General features: G+C 37.2%; 1 protein-coding gene across 1 annotated transcript in view; it reads left to right on the top strand.

Moving 5' to 3' along the window:
* The window catches only part of LOC112908313 (transmembrane protein 180-like), a 32,665-nt gene extending 17,774 nt beyond the window's left edge, over positions 1-14,891 (top strand). Inside the window, exons 5-6 of the mRNA XM_025983788.1 lie at positions 529-651; positions 14,759-14,891. Of these exons, the coding sequence (XP_025839573.1) occupies positions 529-651; positions 14,759-14,891 (256 nt within the window). The remainder of the gene's footprint in view (positions 1-528; positions 652-14,758) is intronic.
* The last annotated feature ends 3,560 nt before the right edge of the window (positions 14,892-18,451 follow it).

Below are 18,451 nucleotides of genomic sequence, written 5' to 3'. Positions count from 1 at the left end.
GATTCTATTCAAGAATCTAGCTGTGTCTCTCTTTGATCTGTTTCTTCATTGAAAGAGTTTGGTTCCGGGTCCCTGAGTGGTTCAGTCAGTTAAGTATCTACCTTTGGCACCAGCCATGATCTCTGGGTCCCAGGATCGAGCCCTGCATTAAGCTCCCTGCTCGGTGGGGAGTCTGCTTCTTCCTCTCCATCTGCCTCTGTCCCTCTCTCTAATTATGCTCTCTTTCTCGCTCTCTCTCATGTAAATAAATAAATATGTTTAAAAAAAAAGAAAAAGTTTGATTCTTCTATCTTTATTTTTTTTTTTTGATTCTTCTATCTTTATGACCACTACAACTGAGAAGTTAATATTCTATAATTACTATTTCTATTATTGTCTGATTAGGGTCAAGGAGGACTTATTGACGAAAAGGTCCTTGATATACACATACATGCATATTATATATATATATATAACACACACACACACACACACGCACACACGTAATTTCTGTGTGATGCAGACCCATGCTATCTTTGTCTGTTTCAGGTCACCCCTTTCCTCAATGGTTTTTGGCATCAATGCTTTGTTTACAAAACCTGCTCAGTCTTTAGCTCCCATGATGATACTCTCTAAGCTAAAACAGTATGGATATGGAAACCCAGATAAAAGGTAGAGTAAAAATGCCTTTGAAATAATGTAAAGGAAATATGAAAGCAAACTCAGCCTTTTACATTGATTACTAGGCAATTGTTTTGGACTTTGGATATTATTTGTCATTGATTCTCAGATCTTGAGTAAGCTATAACAGAGTACTAATGTCAAAGAAATTTTCATAGGAATATCTTTAAGTGTGTTCTTTAAATATTACTGCAAATGCTTATATAATTCAAAGTAAACTGCATATTGATTGCTTTCATTTTTTAACTAAATCATTCATTCACAAATGTTTCTGAGGACATGCTATTATCTGCCAGGTTTAAAGGTGCTGGGGATATAAGAAGAATAAGGAGCCTCCAAGGATCCCCACAGATTATAAAACACTGTGATAAGGGCTCTACCAGAAGCATAAAATAGGGCACTGTGGTAATACAGAGAAGAGATTCCTACTTTAGTCTGCTTGGAGCAAGGAGTAAAGAAGAGGGGGTTCCTGAGCTGAGCTGAGTTTTGGAGGTTGAGTTGGATTTCCCCTCCTGAACCTTGAAGAACATCATTCCAGGCAAAGAAAACAGCATGGCAAATATCTGGAAGCATGAGAGAACTTTTTTTTTTTTAAGATTTTATTTATTTATTTATTTATTTATTTATTTATTTATTTACTTATTTATTTATTTAAAGCAGAGGGGAAGGACAGAGGGAGAGGGAGAAGCAGACTCCCTGCTGAGCAGGGAACCTGACATGGGACTCCATCCCAGGACCCCAGGGTCATAACCTGAGTTGAAGGCAGATGCCTAACCAACTGAGCTACCCAGGTGCTGGAGAGAACTCTTAATAAGCTATTCACTTATTCACTCAACAAATGTCACTGAGAGCCTACCATGTCCTCTGCTCCGTGATAGGGTAGTGAACTGCAGTGAATAAACAGAGATCTGTGCCCTCATGGACTTAGTTCTAATGGGAGACAAGAATATCAAAAATCAAATAAAATACATAATATGTTAGCTGGCAATAAGTTTTTTGGTAAAAATATGAAGTGGAATAAGAAAGTTGTAGAAAGCTCCATTTGTAATTAGAGTAAGGAAGGTGACATTTGAATAAATGCAGGGAGTTAGGAGGGCATCATGGAGGCTCTCTGGGGAAGAGTGTTCCTGGCAGAAAACACAGCAAGTGCAAAAGAACAGAGGGATACCATACTTGGTTTTCTAGATCTCACAAGGGAGCCAGTATGGTTGGAGCAGAGTAAGCAAGAGGGAGGCCAGGTCTTGTAGGTCCCTGCAGCTCTGCTTCGTTACTTGGTTTCACTATGAGATAAATGGTGGTAGTGAGGCAGTGGAAGATTTGTTTATTTTTTTATTTATTTGTTTTATTGTTATTTTTAAAAATATTTTATTTACTTGAGAGAGAAAGCTCATGCAAGGCAGGGTGGGAGGAGCAAAAGGGAAGGGGAAAGAATCTCAAGCACACTTGCGTTGAGTGCAGAGCCCCTCTCACAACCCTGAGATCATAACCTGAACCAAAACCAAGAGTTGGTTGCTGAACCAACTGAGCCACTCAGGTGCCCCTATTTATTTCTTAGAGCAGTTTTGGAGTTACAAGAAAACTGAGCAGGAAGTGTAAAGTTCCTATATATTCTGTCCTTCACCAGATAGAGACATCACCATTTAAACATATCCACCTTCCCAGAGCGGTACATTGGTTACAATCAATGAAGCTACACTGACATATCACTATCACCCAAAGACCATGGTATGCATTTGGGTTTATTGTTGGTGTTGTATATTCTGTGGGTTTTGACAAATATATAATGACATTTATCCACCATCAAAGTATCCTAGAGAATAGTTTCATTGCCCTAAAAATCCTCTGTGCTTTAACTATTCATCCCATCCTCCATCTAACCCCAACAACAAATAATATTTTTGTCTCCATGATTTGCCTTTCTCAGAATGTCAGATAAGTGGAATCGTATAGTATGTAGCCTTTCCAGATAGGTTTCTTTAACTTAGTAATATGCATTTATGTTTCCTCCATATCTTTTCATGGCTTGTAACTTATTTCTTTTTAGCATTGATTAGTATTCCATTGTCTGGATGTATACTTTATTTATCTATTCACCCACTGAGACATCTTGGTTGCTTGCAAGTTTTGGCAATTACAAACAAAGCTGTTATAAACATCCATACACAGGTTTTTGTGTGGATATATGTTTTCAGTACCTTTGGGTAAATACCAAGGAGCATAATTGCTGAATTGTATGATAAATGTATGTTTAATGGTGTAAGAAACCACCAAACTGTCTTCAGCAACTGTACCATTTTGAAATCCCATCAGCAAAGAAAGAAAGAGTTCTTATTGTTACACGTCCTCATCAGTATTTACTCTTGTCAATGTTTTGGACTTTAGCCATTTTAATAGTTATATATCTCATTTTAATTTGCAGTTTCCTAATGCTTTATGCTGTGGAACATCTTCTCATATGCTTATTTGCCACTTGTATGTCTTTTTGCCCATTTTTAAATCAAGTTATTAGTTTTCTTTTTTTAAAATATTTTATTTATTTATTCATGAGAGACATGGAAGAGAGAGGCAGAGACATAAGCAGAGGGAGAAGCAGGCTCCCTCTGGGAAGCTTGTTGTGGGACTCGATCCCAGGATCCCAGGATCAAATGCTGAACCACTGAGCTACCCAGGTGCCCCCAAGTTGTTCATTTTTTTATTGTTGAGTTTTAAGATTTCTTTGCATATTTAGGAATACAATCCCTTATCAGATGTGCCTTTTGAAAATATTTTCTCCCAGTCTGTGACTTGTCTTATCCTTTTGAAAGTGTCTCTAGCAGAGCAGAAGTTTCTAATTTTAATGAAGTCCAGTTTATCAGTTATTTCTTTCATAGATTGTGCCTTTTCTGTTGTATCTGAAAAATCATCACTATACCCAAGTCACCCAGATTTTCTCCTGTGTTATCTTTTAGGAGTTTTATAGTTTTGCACTTTACATTTACATCTGTGATCTATTGTGAGTTAATTTTTGCAAAAGTGTGAGGTCTGTGTCTAGATGTTGCATGTAGATGTCCAGTTATTCCAGTAGTGTGTGTTAAAAGACTTTTTTTCTCCATTGTATTGCTTTTGTGCCTTTATCAAAGATCAGCTAATTACATTTATGTGAATCTATTTCTGGTTTCTCCATTGCATTCTACTGATCTATTTGTTCTTTGCCAATATCATTCTATCTTGATTTTGTTGCTTTATAGTAAGTCTTTTCTTTTAAAAATGTTATTTATTTATTTGAGAGAGACAAAGAGAGCACAAGCAGGGGGAGGGACAAGCAGACCCCCACTGAGTAGGGAGCCAGATACAGGACTTGATCCCAAGATCCTGAGTTCATGACCTGAGCTGAAGTCATATGGAGCCACCAACTGAACCACCCAGGTGCCCCTATAGTAAGTTTTGATGTCAGGTAATGTCAGCCCACTGGCTTTGTTCTTCTTCAGTATTGTGTTGCCTGTTTTTAATCTTTTGCCTTTCCATATAAAATTTGGAATAAATTTGTTGATATACGCAAAATAACCTGCTGGGATTTTGATTGAGATTGTATTACATCTATAGATCAAGTGAGGAAGTACTGACATCGACAATATTGAATCTTCTTATCCATGAACATGGACTATCTTTCCATTTATTTAGTTCATTTTTTATTTCTTTCATCAGAACTTTGTAGTTTTCTTCATATAGATCTTATACATATTTTATTATATTTATACTTAAAAGTCATTAATTTTTAGGATGCTAATGTTAATGGCATTATGTTTTTAATTTAAAGTTCTACTTGTTTATCATTGATATATGTATGCAATGGATATACGTAAGCAACTGACTTTTGTATATTAACTTGTATCCTGCAACCTTGCTATAATTGTTTATTAGTTACAGGAGGTTTTTGTTGTTGATTCTTCTGAATTTTCTACATAGCCAAGGATTTTTTTTTAAGTTCTCTTACACCCCTACTGCCATTTTATTATAAACATTTTCATTTTCAAATATACAAAAAGTTGAAAAAGATGTATAGGGAAGACTTCTGAGCTGAAGGCAGGCACTTAACTGCTGAGCCACCCAGGCATCCTTAACTATATTGGTTTTATCATATATTGATCAGTGTATCCATCTTTCTATTTATGCATCAGGCCATCTTGTTTTTCCTCACTTTTTATTATGAAAAATTTCAAACACACAAAAAAATTGAAAGAAAAATACAGAAAAACCATATGCCCACTCCTTAGATTCAACAATTATTAACATTTTGTCATACTTGCTTTATCTGTATCTGTACGTGTATGTGTGTGTTTTGTTCTCTTAACTATTTCAAGGTTACATTGCAGATATAGTGGCAGTTCATACATCTTAAAATTTATACACATCTTATACTTTAGCATACATCTCCTGGAAATAAAATCATTCTGATTGGAGAGTTTTTATCAGAGTAATGATCTGATTTGACTTACCCTTTAACAGCATTCCTCTGGCTGCTCTGTTGAGACTAGACTGGATGAGGGAAAGGAGTAGGATATAGAAACCTGTGTTCAGTAATATATGGTATTTCATGCTGATGGCAGCTGGAGGGAAGTGAGACCGGAAAGGTAAAAAGGACTGATGTAAAGGATTTGTATGCTAGATTTAGTTCTTAAGCTTTGGTTTCCCAAATATGATGACTTTTTAAACTTTTGTTGTATGATTACTTTCTGTACTATTACTTGGTGAATATTTTTCTTTAATTACAAACTTAAAAAATCTTACATGTCATAAGAAAAATTATACAAAAATATTCACAATAAGTTTCACTCTTTTCTAACCCAAAACACTTAACCAGGGATGCCTGGGTGGCTCAGAGTTAGGCACTGCCTTCGGCCCAGGGCATGATCCTGGGGTACTGGGATCAAGTCCCACATTGGGCTCCCTGCATGGAGCCTACTTCTCTCTCTGCCTATGTCTCTGCCTCTCTCTCTCTCTGTGCCTCTCATGAATAAATAAGTAAAATCTTAAAAAAAACCATAAAAAACAAAAACATTTAACCATGAAAATAAAAAGAAAAATGTGTGACATGTGAAAATCATCGTGTGTACTACCAGGAGCACAGATACTGTTCTTTAGGAAACGCTGCTGTAAATAAAGGAAATCATTGGAAGTTATTAAGCTGGGGAAAGACATAAGCTGAATTTTGTTTTAGAACATTCTGGCAGTCACATTAAACAAGGATTAAAGGGGGACAAAAATTAAAGGTTGGTTATGTAACAAGTGCTTTGGATACAAAAGTAAATGAAATAGGTTGTTGCCACTAAGGGGCCTACTTTAGTAAAGGGAGATAGACATGAGGACAGATAACTTCAGCATGGAGTGGTAGCTACTGTATTTAGAAGTATATACAAGATATAATGGTGGCTACAAGGTGGGTATGATCAACATCTCCTCAGAAACCAAGTCCAGGCTTTACAAAGGAAAAGATTCTTCAGCTGGGTTTCAATGGAGGTGTTAATACTGTGAACGGAGATTGGAGGTAGCCAGGAAAGAGTAACGATACAGGCAAAGCATGGACATGTAAAACAACAGGATATTCACTCAACAAACATTTACTGAACACTTACTGTATACCAGGTCCTATGTAAGCCCTAAAGCACAAAAAGACAAGAGATACAGCCCCTATTCTGAATAAGCTCAACGTCAATTATAGTAAAAATAATAATGCTATGTGTTAGGTATTATTGTTAGATGTAAGCATGGGATGCTGTATACCTAGCTAAGCATGTAATTCAGACTGGGTAGCAAAGAAGTTATCTCTCAGATGAATCTTGAAAATGTAGTAGGAGTCTGTGCAAGTACAGAGGGGCATAAGATCATGTGACATGTTTAGGGGAACAGCAAATGGTATAAGAAGGGCTTGGGAAGTGTGGATTTGATTCTAAAAGAAATGCAATATTATTATTATTAAACCAAGGAGTAGTAATATCAGATTTCCTCTTGAAAACAGCACTCTGCATCGTGGAGAATGATTTGAAGGGAGGTTAGCTGAATTATAATGAAAGAACAGTTTGAAGGCCAATGAACTGCTTTTCTATGAGAAACGCTGGTGTGGGCCTGGACTAAAGCAAAGTAACATAGAAGGGAAGGAAGAGATTCACATGAGAGAGATTAAGGAGTTAGAATCAATAGAAGTCGGTGATACTTGGTTATAGAGGCATGACTCACAACTGGGTAATCGTGTGTTAAGAAATGAGTTCAGTATACACAGGAAGTGAATGTGGACTGTTTGGGATGGCATTCCTTCTGTAGAATTTGAAGGAACTCTTTCTCAATCTCAGCTACTATATCTATGATGTGAATGTTTTCCACCTGCACTGAGGAAGTTGCTTGAAATCTAGGTAACAAAAGTCTCAAGCAGTGTTGTGGAAGAAAGCCATGATGGCTGAAAGGGGAGAGGAACAGAATCTGGGGTAGAAAGGATTCAGCTCATTCACCGATAGATGTGAGAGAATGCAGGAAGAAGGGGTGCATTTAACCTGTGCCCCTATAATTTTAAGAATAGAGGCCCTGAAGTTATGTTTCTCATTGCATATTAGAGACACTTGGAACTTGAAAAAGTCATGATGTCCAGGCCTTGCTAGCTTATTCTATGGTACAGTTAACATGGAGAACCTAGAAATTTACTTCCTTGGAAACAGAGGCTATAGAGATTAATTCTTATTGACATGGACACGTTGACAACCAGACACGTTGGCAAACTAGTCTTCTGGTCCAGTAAGCATTTTTAGAGGTATAAACTTATTTAGGGCACTCATGTATCATTTATCTTTGAGTGATAACTTAACATTTGGCATCTGGTGGCCTTACACAGCTCGTGGTAATCTGAAAGTGCCAGATTACCTCTGACTGAAGTCCAGAGGCCAACTGCACACTTAACAGGAAATAGGTGATCAGAGAGTGATTTGAGATTCATGGTATGATGAATTTAGCAAATGTCTATTTGAAATAAATTTCATGCTTGTTAGGAAGTTTTCTAATATCTGATTAGTATTTTACTCTTACAATATGCAGACTATATGGTTCAGGGGTATTCTTCTTGTCCCTGCCATTTTTGAAAGATGATTGGTGATTTATTTCTAAGAGAAATTTGGTTCTAAGGGGCATATTATTTTACTGAGTTTAATAAACCTATTTTTTTCTCATGGACCCAAGGATATACTACTACTTCATAGCCTATAAATGTAGCAGTTAGTTTATTGTTAATGGAGATTCATAAATGAGGAACTTGGGCAAGAAAAGCAATGTATAATCTCTTCCAATTATAGAGAATAAGGTACTTCATGTCATAATATTGGAAATTGATTATCTTAATTATTTTATACATGTAGTTTCAATTAAAAATGCAGCAAAGTCCATACTTTTCACACAAAAAATGACAAATTCTAGTATATAATAGAAAAAAGGCTATTCCTTCTATTTGGCCAATTAAGCATGCTTGCATTCTTTTGTCAGGAAACATTTATGGAGTACCTAGTAGGTGTTAGCACTGAGCTGGGAGCTGAGATAAAAAGAGTCGTAAAGCATGATGCCTTTCTGCCTTTCTGGAACTCACATGGTATTAGTGGGTGAGGCAGATGGGAAACAGAAAGTCCAGTACAACAAGCTAGGTCCACGGTTGTGATAAGCAGAGTGTAAGAGGAACACAAGCTGGGCACTTGGCTGCTTCTTACAGGATGCATACTGACTCCATGTGGTAGCACTGTCTTCTAGTCCTGGCCAAATTCTTGCTGCTTGATAAGACATTCTGGAATAGAAAGATGCATTTCCCCAGTAGTCAAAATCTGCCAGTTTATTTGTTGAATTACAGTGTCATCTGTGGATACTCTGCAGGAAGCCCAAACAAAATCCATTACTTAAAAAATAGTCTTCTAGGTCTGCAATATATTCAAGTGTGTTTTTAGATGTTGTAAATGAAGCTTCCTCTTTGTTTCTCTTTTGTCTGAAAAGCCTCACAAGACTTCAAAAATTACACTAGCAACAAAAGTTTAGAAAATGACTTTTCTCTTAATGATGTAGTAAATAATACTGTCTTAAACTCCAGCAAGGAAGCAGATCAAAAATGAATTGCTTCCGGATGAATAACAGACAAATAACAAATGATCTCAATGCGTTGTCTTTTAAGTAATGAACATATTCTTGATATTTAATTATATGTAGTTAATCATTAAAATCTATTTTAAAGCTTGTTTTTTGAAAATAAGTGCTTTCTATAGTGATTTACTATAGTAACAGCCTGGAAATTCTCAGGCAAGGACTCTCTTTTGCTTGTTTAATGATTTCTGTTTCATGTTATGACTAAATCAGTGGTTTTATTCAGTACAAAAGATTAGGTTACCTAGACTAGAAATGAGCTAGTCCTACATATTATACTTGGTACTGGTGGATTTCGAAAGCTATCAATTCAATATCATGCTGTTAATTCTGCTGTAGTTCTGAAATACTTATTGTAAATTCCTTGGTTAATATTTTTACATATTCTTGACCTATATAGCCACTGAAGCATAGAGACTTGAATAGGGAAAACAAACAAAAAACCCCTTCTCTGAAGAGCTCATGCAGTGTACTATAGGATCACTAGAAGAGCAGGAAATAGTCAGTAGGTAGGCCACTCCACGTATTCAGAGCCTCAAATTTTAAGATTTGACTTCCTCCTCCCCATCACTGTTTATTTGGGAATATAGGATTAAAAACACACATAAAATATTACAGCTGCAAAGAAGTGTGTACATATAAGCATATACATTTGTTGGGGTTGCTAAAATAAATATTGGGATAATCAGTCTTTAGCAATGTTCTATACTAAGTCCATTTGCCACGTATCCAAACAGGAGCCTTTGTAACATTCTAAATTAAGAACATTTGGCCCAAAAGATTATGATTGAGGCTAAATCAATTTACTAATGGTGTGTCAGAAATGGGATTATGATGTAAGCTTATGTGGAGGAAACTCTTTCCACAAGTTCATAGGACCGCAATAATATATATCCTGTGTTTTACTGTGGAATTACCAATGATGGTGATCTCTTCCCCATTGTTCACTTCTTTTCCTTTTATGTAAGGGTTATAATCTTCCATTGCAAAAGGACCACCTAAAGAAAAGATTATGGCCAAAGAAGGAGATAATCAACCTCAGGGTTTTTTTTGGGGGGGGGGGTTGTTTTTGTTTTTGAGAAATATTATACTGCTGTTTTTTCCAAAATGTATATGCTTTAGAAGACTAATGTGGAAACGTTAACAATATCCCCAACCTCTGGCAAAGAAAAACAGGTGAATAGGGAGTTAGATCCTTACATTTCCACATCAGCAATGTGATCATATCAAGCTATTAGAGTTCTTGGTATTTGTTATAGGTCACTTATTTTCATTGATACCTTCTGAATTAATTTTCACAGAAAGCATATGACTCTTCTTTAAAAAATTTTTTTTTTTTCTGGAGTGTCTGAGTGATTCAGTCAGTTAAACACCCAACTCTTGATTTTGGCTCAGGTCATGATCTCAAGGTGGTAAGATTGAGTCCTGTGATGTGCTCCATGTTCTGCTTGAGATTCTCTCTCTCTCCTTCTCCTTTTTCCCCTCCTCCTGTACATGCGCTCTCTCTCAGTAAATACATAAATAATAAAAAAAATGCTTTTTTCTCTTCTGATAAATTCATATTATAAATACTACTTTCTCTTGGAGAGATTTTTAGTTTGGATCTAGATAAGAAACTCAGCTCCAAACTCACTAGGTGTGGAACTTGGAGCAATTTAATTAACCTAGTTAAACCTTAGTGTCTTCTTCAGGGTTATTGTGAAAATTTGTAGCAATGACAGAAAAGTGTCAAACAGGGCCAGGCACATATTAAGCCTATAATCTATGTGACACCATCATCATTCCTTTTTTTAAAAAATAAGATTTTATTTATTTATTTTGAGAGAGAGAGTGAGAGAGCATGAGTGGGGTGGGGAGGAGGGAGGCAGAGGGAGAGGAAGAAGCAGACTCCTCTCTGAATAGGGAGCCCCATATAGGGCTCCATCCCAGAGCCCTGGTATTAAGACCTGAGCTGAAGGCAGATGCTTAACCAACTGAGCCACCCAGGTGCCCCAACCATTATTATTCTTACAAGGGTCTCATCTGGCTGACCCTAGAAAGGAGAAGTTCCCTTTTTATTCTTTAGGTAGCAATGAATTATGTGGACTCAAATTTTCCCAATTCTAATTCAAAAGCATCTGTATTGCCACAAAACAATATTATGGTTTAGCAAGTATAAGCTAAAACAAGAAAATGAAGAAAAAGACCGCAAACAGCAATATTTTAGAATGTTATGACCTGTTAGGTAGGTGTTTTTTTCTTTTGAAAGCAGAACATTATAAGAGAAAATTGGGTGCAAACTTTTTTTCCATAAGCAAGAGGTGCAATTGCTATTATTATTATTATAACATTAAAGATATTTGTTGATTGTCTCTGCCTCCACTACAATGTACACTTTGTTGATGGTAAGGATCGTTGTTGTTTATACTGCAAGCACCTAAAACATTAAGTGTGCAGTAAATATTTATTGAGCAAGCAAAATTATAAGCGGGGCTTAGGAATTATTCTTCTACCAGAGATTCACTCAAAAAATGTGAAGTTTGGAAAGCATAAAAGCCCTACTGGTCAACAGTTTCAACCATATCCAGGTAGAGTGAACATAATATGAGAGAGGAAAAGAAATTCTTTAAATCCTGGGCATCCTTCCGAGATTAGAATTACATTTTATTTTTTTATTTTTATTTTTGCTTTTTGTAGAATTACATTTTAAAAGAAAGAGTGAATCTTAAGAAAAAAACAGAAAGACCAGGGAGATTTTTGAAGAGCATCAAATGATTCAACAAAGTAGTGAGGAAATGACCTTTTGCTTTGGAGTGCATGAAACATTAAAATGGTTTCAGTAATAAGGTGTCCCTGAAAAGCACTAGGTCTGAAACCACATGTAGTTATCAAATCGCCTTACTCATTTAAATGTTCATACCCCTGCCTTTCCTTGAGCTTCTTAGCCTAATAAAGCTTTCTCTCTGCAGTATTGTTAGTGTGATCACAGGAGGCTTTGCTTCCACAGATTACCACAGGTGTTCCACATGGGCCTTCTCACCATGCAAAAGAGACAAAAGACGATTTTGTCTTGGAGTTCGAATATCTCCTAGAAGGAACCCTGGGCAGCTGGAACCCAATTTCTTGATATTTTTGAAACTGGGATCTGTTATAACTAGAAAATGCCAAAGGATAATGGGCTCCTGCTGCTAACCAAACACTCAGATAAAATGCACGGAAGTGCCTCAGCCAAGCACAAACAGGTCTTTTCATAAAACACTGGGCTTCTGAGCACATATTGTAGTAATTCTGTGACTAGCAATTTATGGTCATGGCTCTGTGGTTCTCTTCCCCTTGAAAGGTCTTGATTAGGCCAATTCCTTTCTTCTTTGTGTTTGAGAAATGTGTGATGTAGGCCGCATCAAATTGGAACTTGGGTTTCCATTACCTTGTTGGCATCTTGTACCTGTTGTCAATCTAGTTATCTCATCCAGTCTGTCTTGTGGCTCTGGTTAGTTAACAGTCAAAGGTGGTGAGACAGGCATGTACGCGCCTACAACCATCACATTCAAAAGTATAACCATGACCTTGTCTTCCAATCAAAATCTGTGCTCAGCTGTTTCAAACCTCCTGTGTCCTTGTTAGTAATGGCCAATTAGAAATCACTGAATCCTTTCCTTGTAATGGTCAGAGGCTGCCAATTTATGGTAATGTGGACATAAGTGCCGATGGGAAAGGTACATTACTGAGGGCAGTTTGGCTGTGACATCCAATGAGTACAGGCTAAATTAAATAAAATGGAGCTTGCCAGCTCCTAAAACTGAAAAGTCAGGCAGAAGTAGATCTGGGTAGGTACTCGGATTATGATAGCGAACCTGTTTTATCTGTCCCTGACTTTCCCTCTATGGAGTGGAGCTTTTTACCACACAGCAGCAAGGTAACTCCAGGCTTACATGGGCCCAATAGCCTAAGATCCTAAAGGAAACACATACATTTCTCCCAGTAGCACAGCAAAAGTCTTTCAGTGGACCCTGAAGAGCTTTATGTGAGTCACAAGCCCATCCCTGACTCAGTAGTTGTAGCCTGAGGCTGGAGTTCTCTGACTAGGTCTGGGCATGTGTCTGACCATGAGGGTGGGAGTTGGGCAGTCCACTGGAGAGGAAAGAAGGGAGAGGAGTTTTCTTCAAGGAAGGAATGCAGGGAAGACAAAACATTACATGCCCCAGAAATGAGGTTTTCCATAGATAGCTCGGGTGGAGCCGAAGTGACACCATATTTCAATGGTAACTTTGGTGCCTCTGTTACTTCCAGAGGCTACAGTTGGTGTGTATTGGATGGCCCCACCTGTGACCCAAGCCTCTGTGTTTGTCTCAGAGCCCAGAAAGTAGCAGCACAAGAACAATGGATCAGTAGGTCATAATCACTTCTTGGACCGAGTAGGACTTGAGATGAAGCATGGTCTTCTGGACCACTGGTTGGAAGGGGTGGCCGGCCATTCCTAACAAATGCAGCCCAGTCCAGAGCACCAAGGACGAACATTCCCAGCTATGGCTTTTAGAGGAGGAGGTAGTGATGGTTGGAGGTTTTGCACATGATTCTAGGCAGAAGCCTTCTAGTTAATGCCTATTTATTCTTCAGAACTCAGGTCAAATACTGCTTCTCCAGGGGAGCCTTTTCTGGACTCCACTCGCCAAGAGTAGGCCAGACCCTCTGGTTAGTTAAGTGCTCCCATCTAATACCTTGTGCTTTTCCATCATAGCATTTAATGCAGTGATCTTATGTTGCCACATGTAAATCACTCTTATCTGTGATTACTTGATTTGTATCTAGCTCCTGCACTAGGTGAGCTCCTTGAGGGTGGGAATTCTTATCAGTTTTGCCTACCATTGAATACCCAGTACTTAGCCCAGTACCAGCATATTAATAATCACATATTGCCTTTTTTAAAAGATATATGAATGACACCTAGTTTCTAGTAATAGATGATTTTAGTATAAAAATGTAACAAACTGCTTCTTCTTCCTAAACTGTCATATAGTTTGATCTTTTCTCATATTTCCTCACTTGGCTGAATAAATGAGGTGATATTTTAGGTAGTGTAGGTGACCAAAAAGAAGCAGTGAACTGGATAGTCAGCCCCCAAATAATCAGGAGCCCTCTTTTACTGTATATGATTTAAATGGAAAAAAGAAAGATCAGGAACATAATCAAGAACCACAGGAAATCTGGGGCTTAGTGGAAGTTCTTGGCAGAAAACCAGGACATGCTATTCTTGAATATTACTGTTAATGATACTTTCTTCTTGTAACCTCTAATTGTGTTGAATAATAATAAGTTTAGTAATAAAAATGAATGCCAAGTTCCCACCATTTTGTTTAAAACATGTCAGAAATGGCTGCTGGGTGGTTAAGTGTCCAATTCTTGGTTTGGGTTCGGGTCATGATCTCATGGGACATGGGATTGAGCCCTGTGTGAGGCTCCTCGCTCAGCTGGGAGTCTGCTTGGAAAGTCTCTCCCTCTGCCCCTCCTCCCACTTATGCATGCTTACACATGCTCTCTCTCTCAATAAATAAATAAATAAATAAATAAATAAATAAATAAATAAAATAAATCTTTAAAAAATTTTGGCTGGTAATTACAAAACTGAAAGTATTATGAGCAAATTGTTTGTAATTTGTAAAATTTTTAATTTTTTGTAATTACAAAACTGAATTATGAGCATGTAGATGTATGTACCTATGCACTCTGCCTCACCTCCACCCTCCATCCTCTCATGTACTGTTGCGTGTGGTCCTTCAGGCATGATCACAGGTTTATATGTCAGCCTTCTCTGGTATGGGCAACTGGAAGGTAGTTTGAAAAAAATCCAGATTATTGATAAAATTGCTGTTACTTTTTAAAAGCAAAATTGTTCTGAAACTTTTTGTTATATAGCTTTGAATTAATAAGAAACCATTAGAGAAACTAATTGTGTCTTAAATCTTTTTTTTTCTTTCCCTAGTACAATTTTAGATCTTCATGATGCTATGTTTAATTTGATTTGCCTGGTCCCCCTGGGCATTGTACTAATTCAGATTTTGGTTTGGAGCCCATTCTCAATCAGGAACAAGACAGACTACACAGGGGCTCTTTAAGGCCAATCCTGGATATCATGGGATTCAAACAAAACTTCAGTTGTTTATCTGTTCTAATAGAGTTTACATTATACCAGAAGGCAAAATGTTCTTTATAACCTCTAATTTGTTTAGAAAACAAAACAGATAGAACAAAAAAATCCAACATTTTATGGGCTTCTTGACTACAATAATAAACTGAATAAGAAAATTAAATATGGTTTAAGGCCTCTCTGTTGGCAATTTCCAAGTGGTCTTGTGCCTGGTCACAACCTGTTACTCTTCACCCTTGAATCACTCCATGAGTTGTTCTGGTTTCCCAGAGTCCACCTGACTGTGTGTGTCACTTCCTTTTATTTTAAGCCTCATACTGTTTCTTCAGCTGATTGTATTAGTGAAGACTTTTTTTTTTTTTAGAGATTTTATTTATTTATGAGAGAGAGAGAGAGAGAGAGAGAGAGAGAGAGAAAGGCAGAGACACAGGCAGAGGGAGGAGCAGGCTCCATGCAGGGAGCCTGAGTGGGACTCGATCGGGGTCTCCAGGATCACACCCTGGACTGAAGGCGGGCTAAACCGCTGAGCCAATGGGGCTGCCCGTGAAGACTCCCCCCACCCCTTTTCATTAAGTAATACTACATCACTATCATCTATAGATTCCCTTATGACTGATAGTGGTCAGATTTGGGGGATTCAGGAACTAGTGTAAGAGAACCCATGTAACCCAGATTTATATGGCTCACTGTCTTAGTCATGGAGCTTTTGGTTATTAAGGAATTCAACTTCAGCTATCTTAAATAATGGAAAGTTTCTTGTAAGGATATAATAGGCAAATTCATAGTTATTGGGGGATAAGAAATAAAATAGAATTGAAGAATACAAGGACTGGAGTGGGAAAGGCAAGGTCTGAGGTAGCTTTCTCTGCCTCTGACATTTTTATTTCATTGTTCCCTCACACTTTCTCTCACACACATACTCTCAACTGAGCGCCAGAGCTTTCAGGTCAGTTGCTCACTTTCATCTAACTGATTCAGACTCTGTGTGCCTGTTGGATTCTCTCTCTCTTTCTCAGTTTTGTTTATTTTTAAGTAATCTCTATACCCAACACGGGGCTCAAACTCACAAGCCCAAGATCAAGAGTTGCATGCTCTTCCAACTGAGCTAGCCAGGCACCCCTGTCGGTTAGATTCTCTACCAAAAAAAAAAAAAAAAGATTCTCTACCCAAGAATGGTCACTGCTCAGCATGACACACTGTTTATATTGGTGTGCTGAAGATGCTTGACAGCAGGCTCTCTGAAAAAAAAAAAAAATGTTTGCATATATACATATATCTTTGTTATACATTTTACTGATAAAAAGGATGTGTAGCATATGAGTTACAAATAATACAGTATACCTACTCTTCATTGTAAATTTCATACACCTATAATTTCAGCATGGCTTGTTATTTCTTTTTGTTATTTCTGAAAAATTCCACTTAGTCTTTATAATTCACAACAATAGTCATGAAATCAAGACTATGAATAAGCTTGATTACTATTCAGTTCAACAAAGAAGTCAGTTATGTTAGATCAAGGGTAGTTACAACCTAAATGTTGTTTTATATTCTTATGTTAACTAGTAAGATAAAACTGAAATAATAAAGACATATTTCTGAACTTTACTCAATCATTAGTGATGTGAGCAACTTCTTTGATTTTTTGAATGATAGGTTTTGAATACTAGAAAGAGGGACGCCCGGGTGGCTCAGTGGTTGGGCGCCTGCCTTCGGCTCAGGTTGTGATCCTGGGATCCGGGATCAAGTCCCACACTGGGCTCCCTGTGAGGAGCCTGCTTCTCCCTCTGCCTGTGTCTCTGCCTCTCTCTCTCAGTCTGTGTATCTCATGAGTAAATAAATAAATAAATCTTTTTTTAAAAAAAAGAACATTAGAAAGAATATGTCCTCAATTTCCTGTGCTTTTCACAGTGTAACAGCTATACACATGACCATTTTGAATTTTGCCTGCATTATTAACATTTTCTTTACTACTTTAAGTCTAGACCAGAGATTGGCAAATTATAGCCTGTGGGCCAAATCCAACCTATGGTCTCTTTCTGTACAGTCTGAGATCAAAGAACAAGTTTTACATTTTTAGAGGCTTGTTATTATTTTTTTTAGAGGCTTGTTAAATAATTACTGTGTGACAGGAACTCTATGTAACTCACAAGCTGAAAATGTCTGGCTCTTTATAGGAAAAGTTTGCCAACACCTGGTCTAGACAATCAACAAAACAATAATATATATTGATTTCCATGGTATAAATACATCTACTATGGCTAATTTCAGGCTATAAATATGATATTACTGAAAGCGGATTTAGGGGAAAGTATACTCAGTAACATACCACTATAAAATTAAAAAGCTAAAATCTTATAACACCAGATGTGCATGTTGCATCACCATACAGATACAGCAGACATTGATAACACTACAAGCATAAATAATAGTAAAATGTAGTAATGAGAAAGTAATGTTTTGAATGCTTATCATTTTGTTTTTAATATCATTTACTTAAACTTACATATATTAATTTTTAAGCAATTGCTATGTTTAAAAATTAGCTTGAGAAATTCCTGAAAAATTAACAATAGCTCTCACCAGCCAGGATGAACAGGCTCCAGCATACCACTGGATTGCTACTACTTGGTCTGTGGGTAGGTTTGTTCAGTAAGAAGTGGAAGGAGTATAAGTAGAGTAGACCTGATCCATATGCTGAATTCTCTGATCCAAGCCAGCATGTTGCAGTAAAAGAATACAAAATGGTATATTTCCTGAATTTGTTTTCATTTTGGTTTCCCTAAAATCAGAAAAGTTCTTTTAAGACCTGGAGATAGAGAAAACTAGGAAAAGGGATGGTGACTATATTATTTTCCAGGGAGATCTACTAATCATCAATTCACACTTAGTCCTGAAAGGGGAGTTAAAGATGGTGAAGAAGTTTGGACTTGTGTAAACTTTAATATGCCCCACGAGGAAAGAATTAGTGAACTTGAAGATATGTCAATATAAATCACTCAAGCTCAAACACAAATAGAGTAAGAAAAAAGGGATAGGGCACCCCAGAGACTTGGGACAATATGAAATAGTCAAACATACTTTTTAATAGAAAAAAAGTATGTTTTTTCTCCTCTCTTTCTGTGTCTTTCATGAATAAATAAAATCTTTTTTAAAAAATGGAATAGGTTAGAAGAAATATTTGACAATAGCCAAGAATTTATTTATTTTTTAAAAGATTTTTAAATTTATTCGTGTGTGTGTGTGTGTGAGAGAGAGAGAGAGAGAGAGGCAGAGACACAGGCAGAGGGAGAAGCAGGCTCCATGCAGGGAGCCTGATGTGGGACTCGATCCTGGGACTCCAGGGTCACACCCTGGGCCAAAGGCAGATGCTAAACTGCTTAGCCACCTGGGGATCCTCAATAGCCAAGAATTTTTAAAAAAATGAAAGACATAAAACCCAGAAGCTCAAGATCCAAGTAGCTCAGAGAACCAGGAAAACACCAGGATAAATATTAAAAACCCCACCAAACATAAAAACAAAAAACA

This window comes from Vulpes vulpes, chromosome 3, assembly GCF_048418805.1.
Source record: "Vulpes vulpes isolate BD-2025 chromosome 3, VulVul3, whole genome shotgun sequence".
NCBI lineage: Eukaryota > Metazoa > Chordata > Mammalia > Carnivora > Canidae > Vulpes > Vulpes vulpes.
Note: the sequence above shows the minus strand (reverse complement) of the source record. Positions and strands in the feature narration are given on the sequence as shown.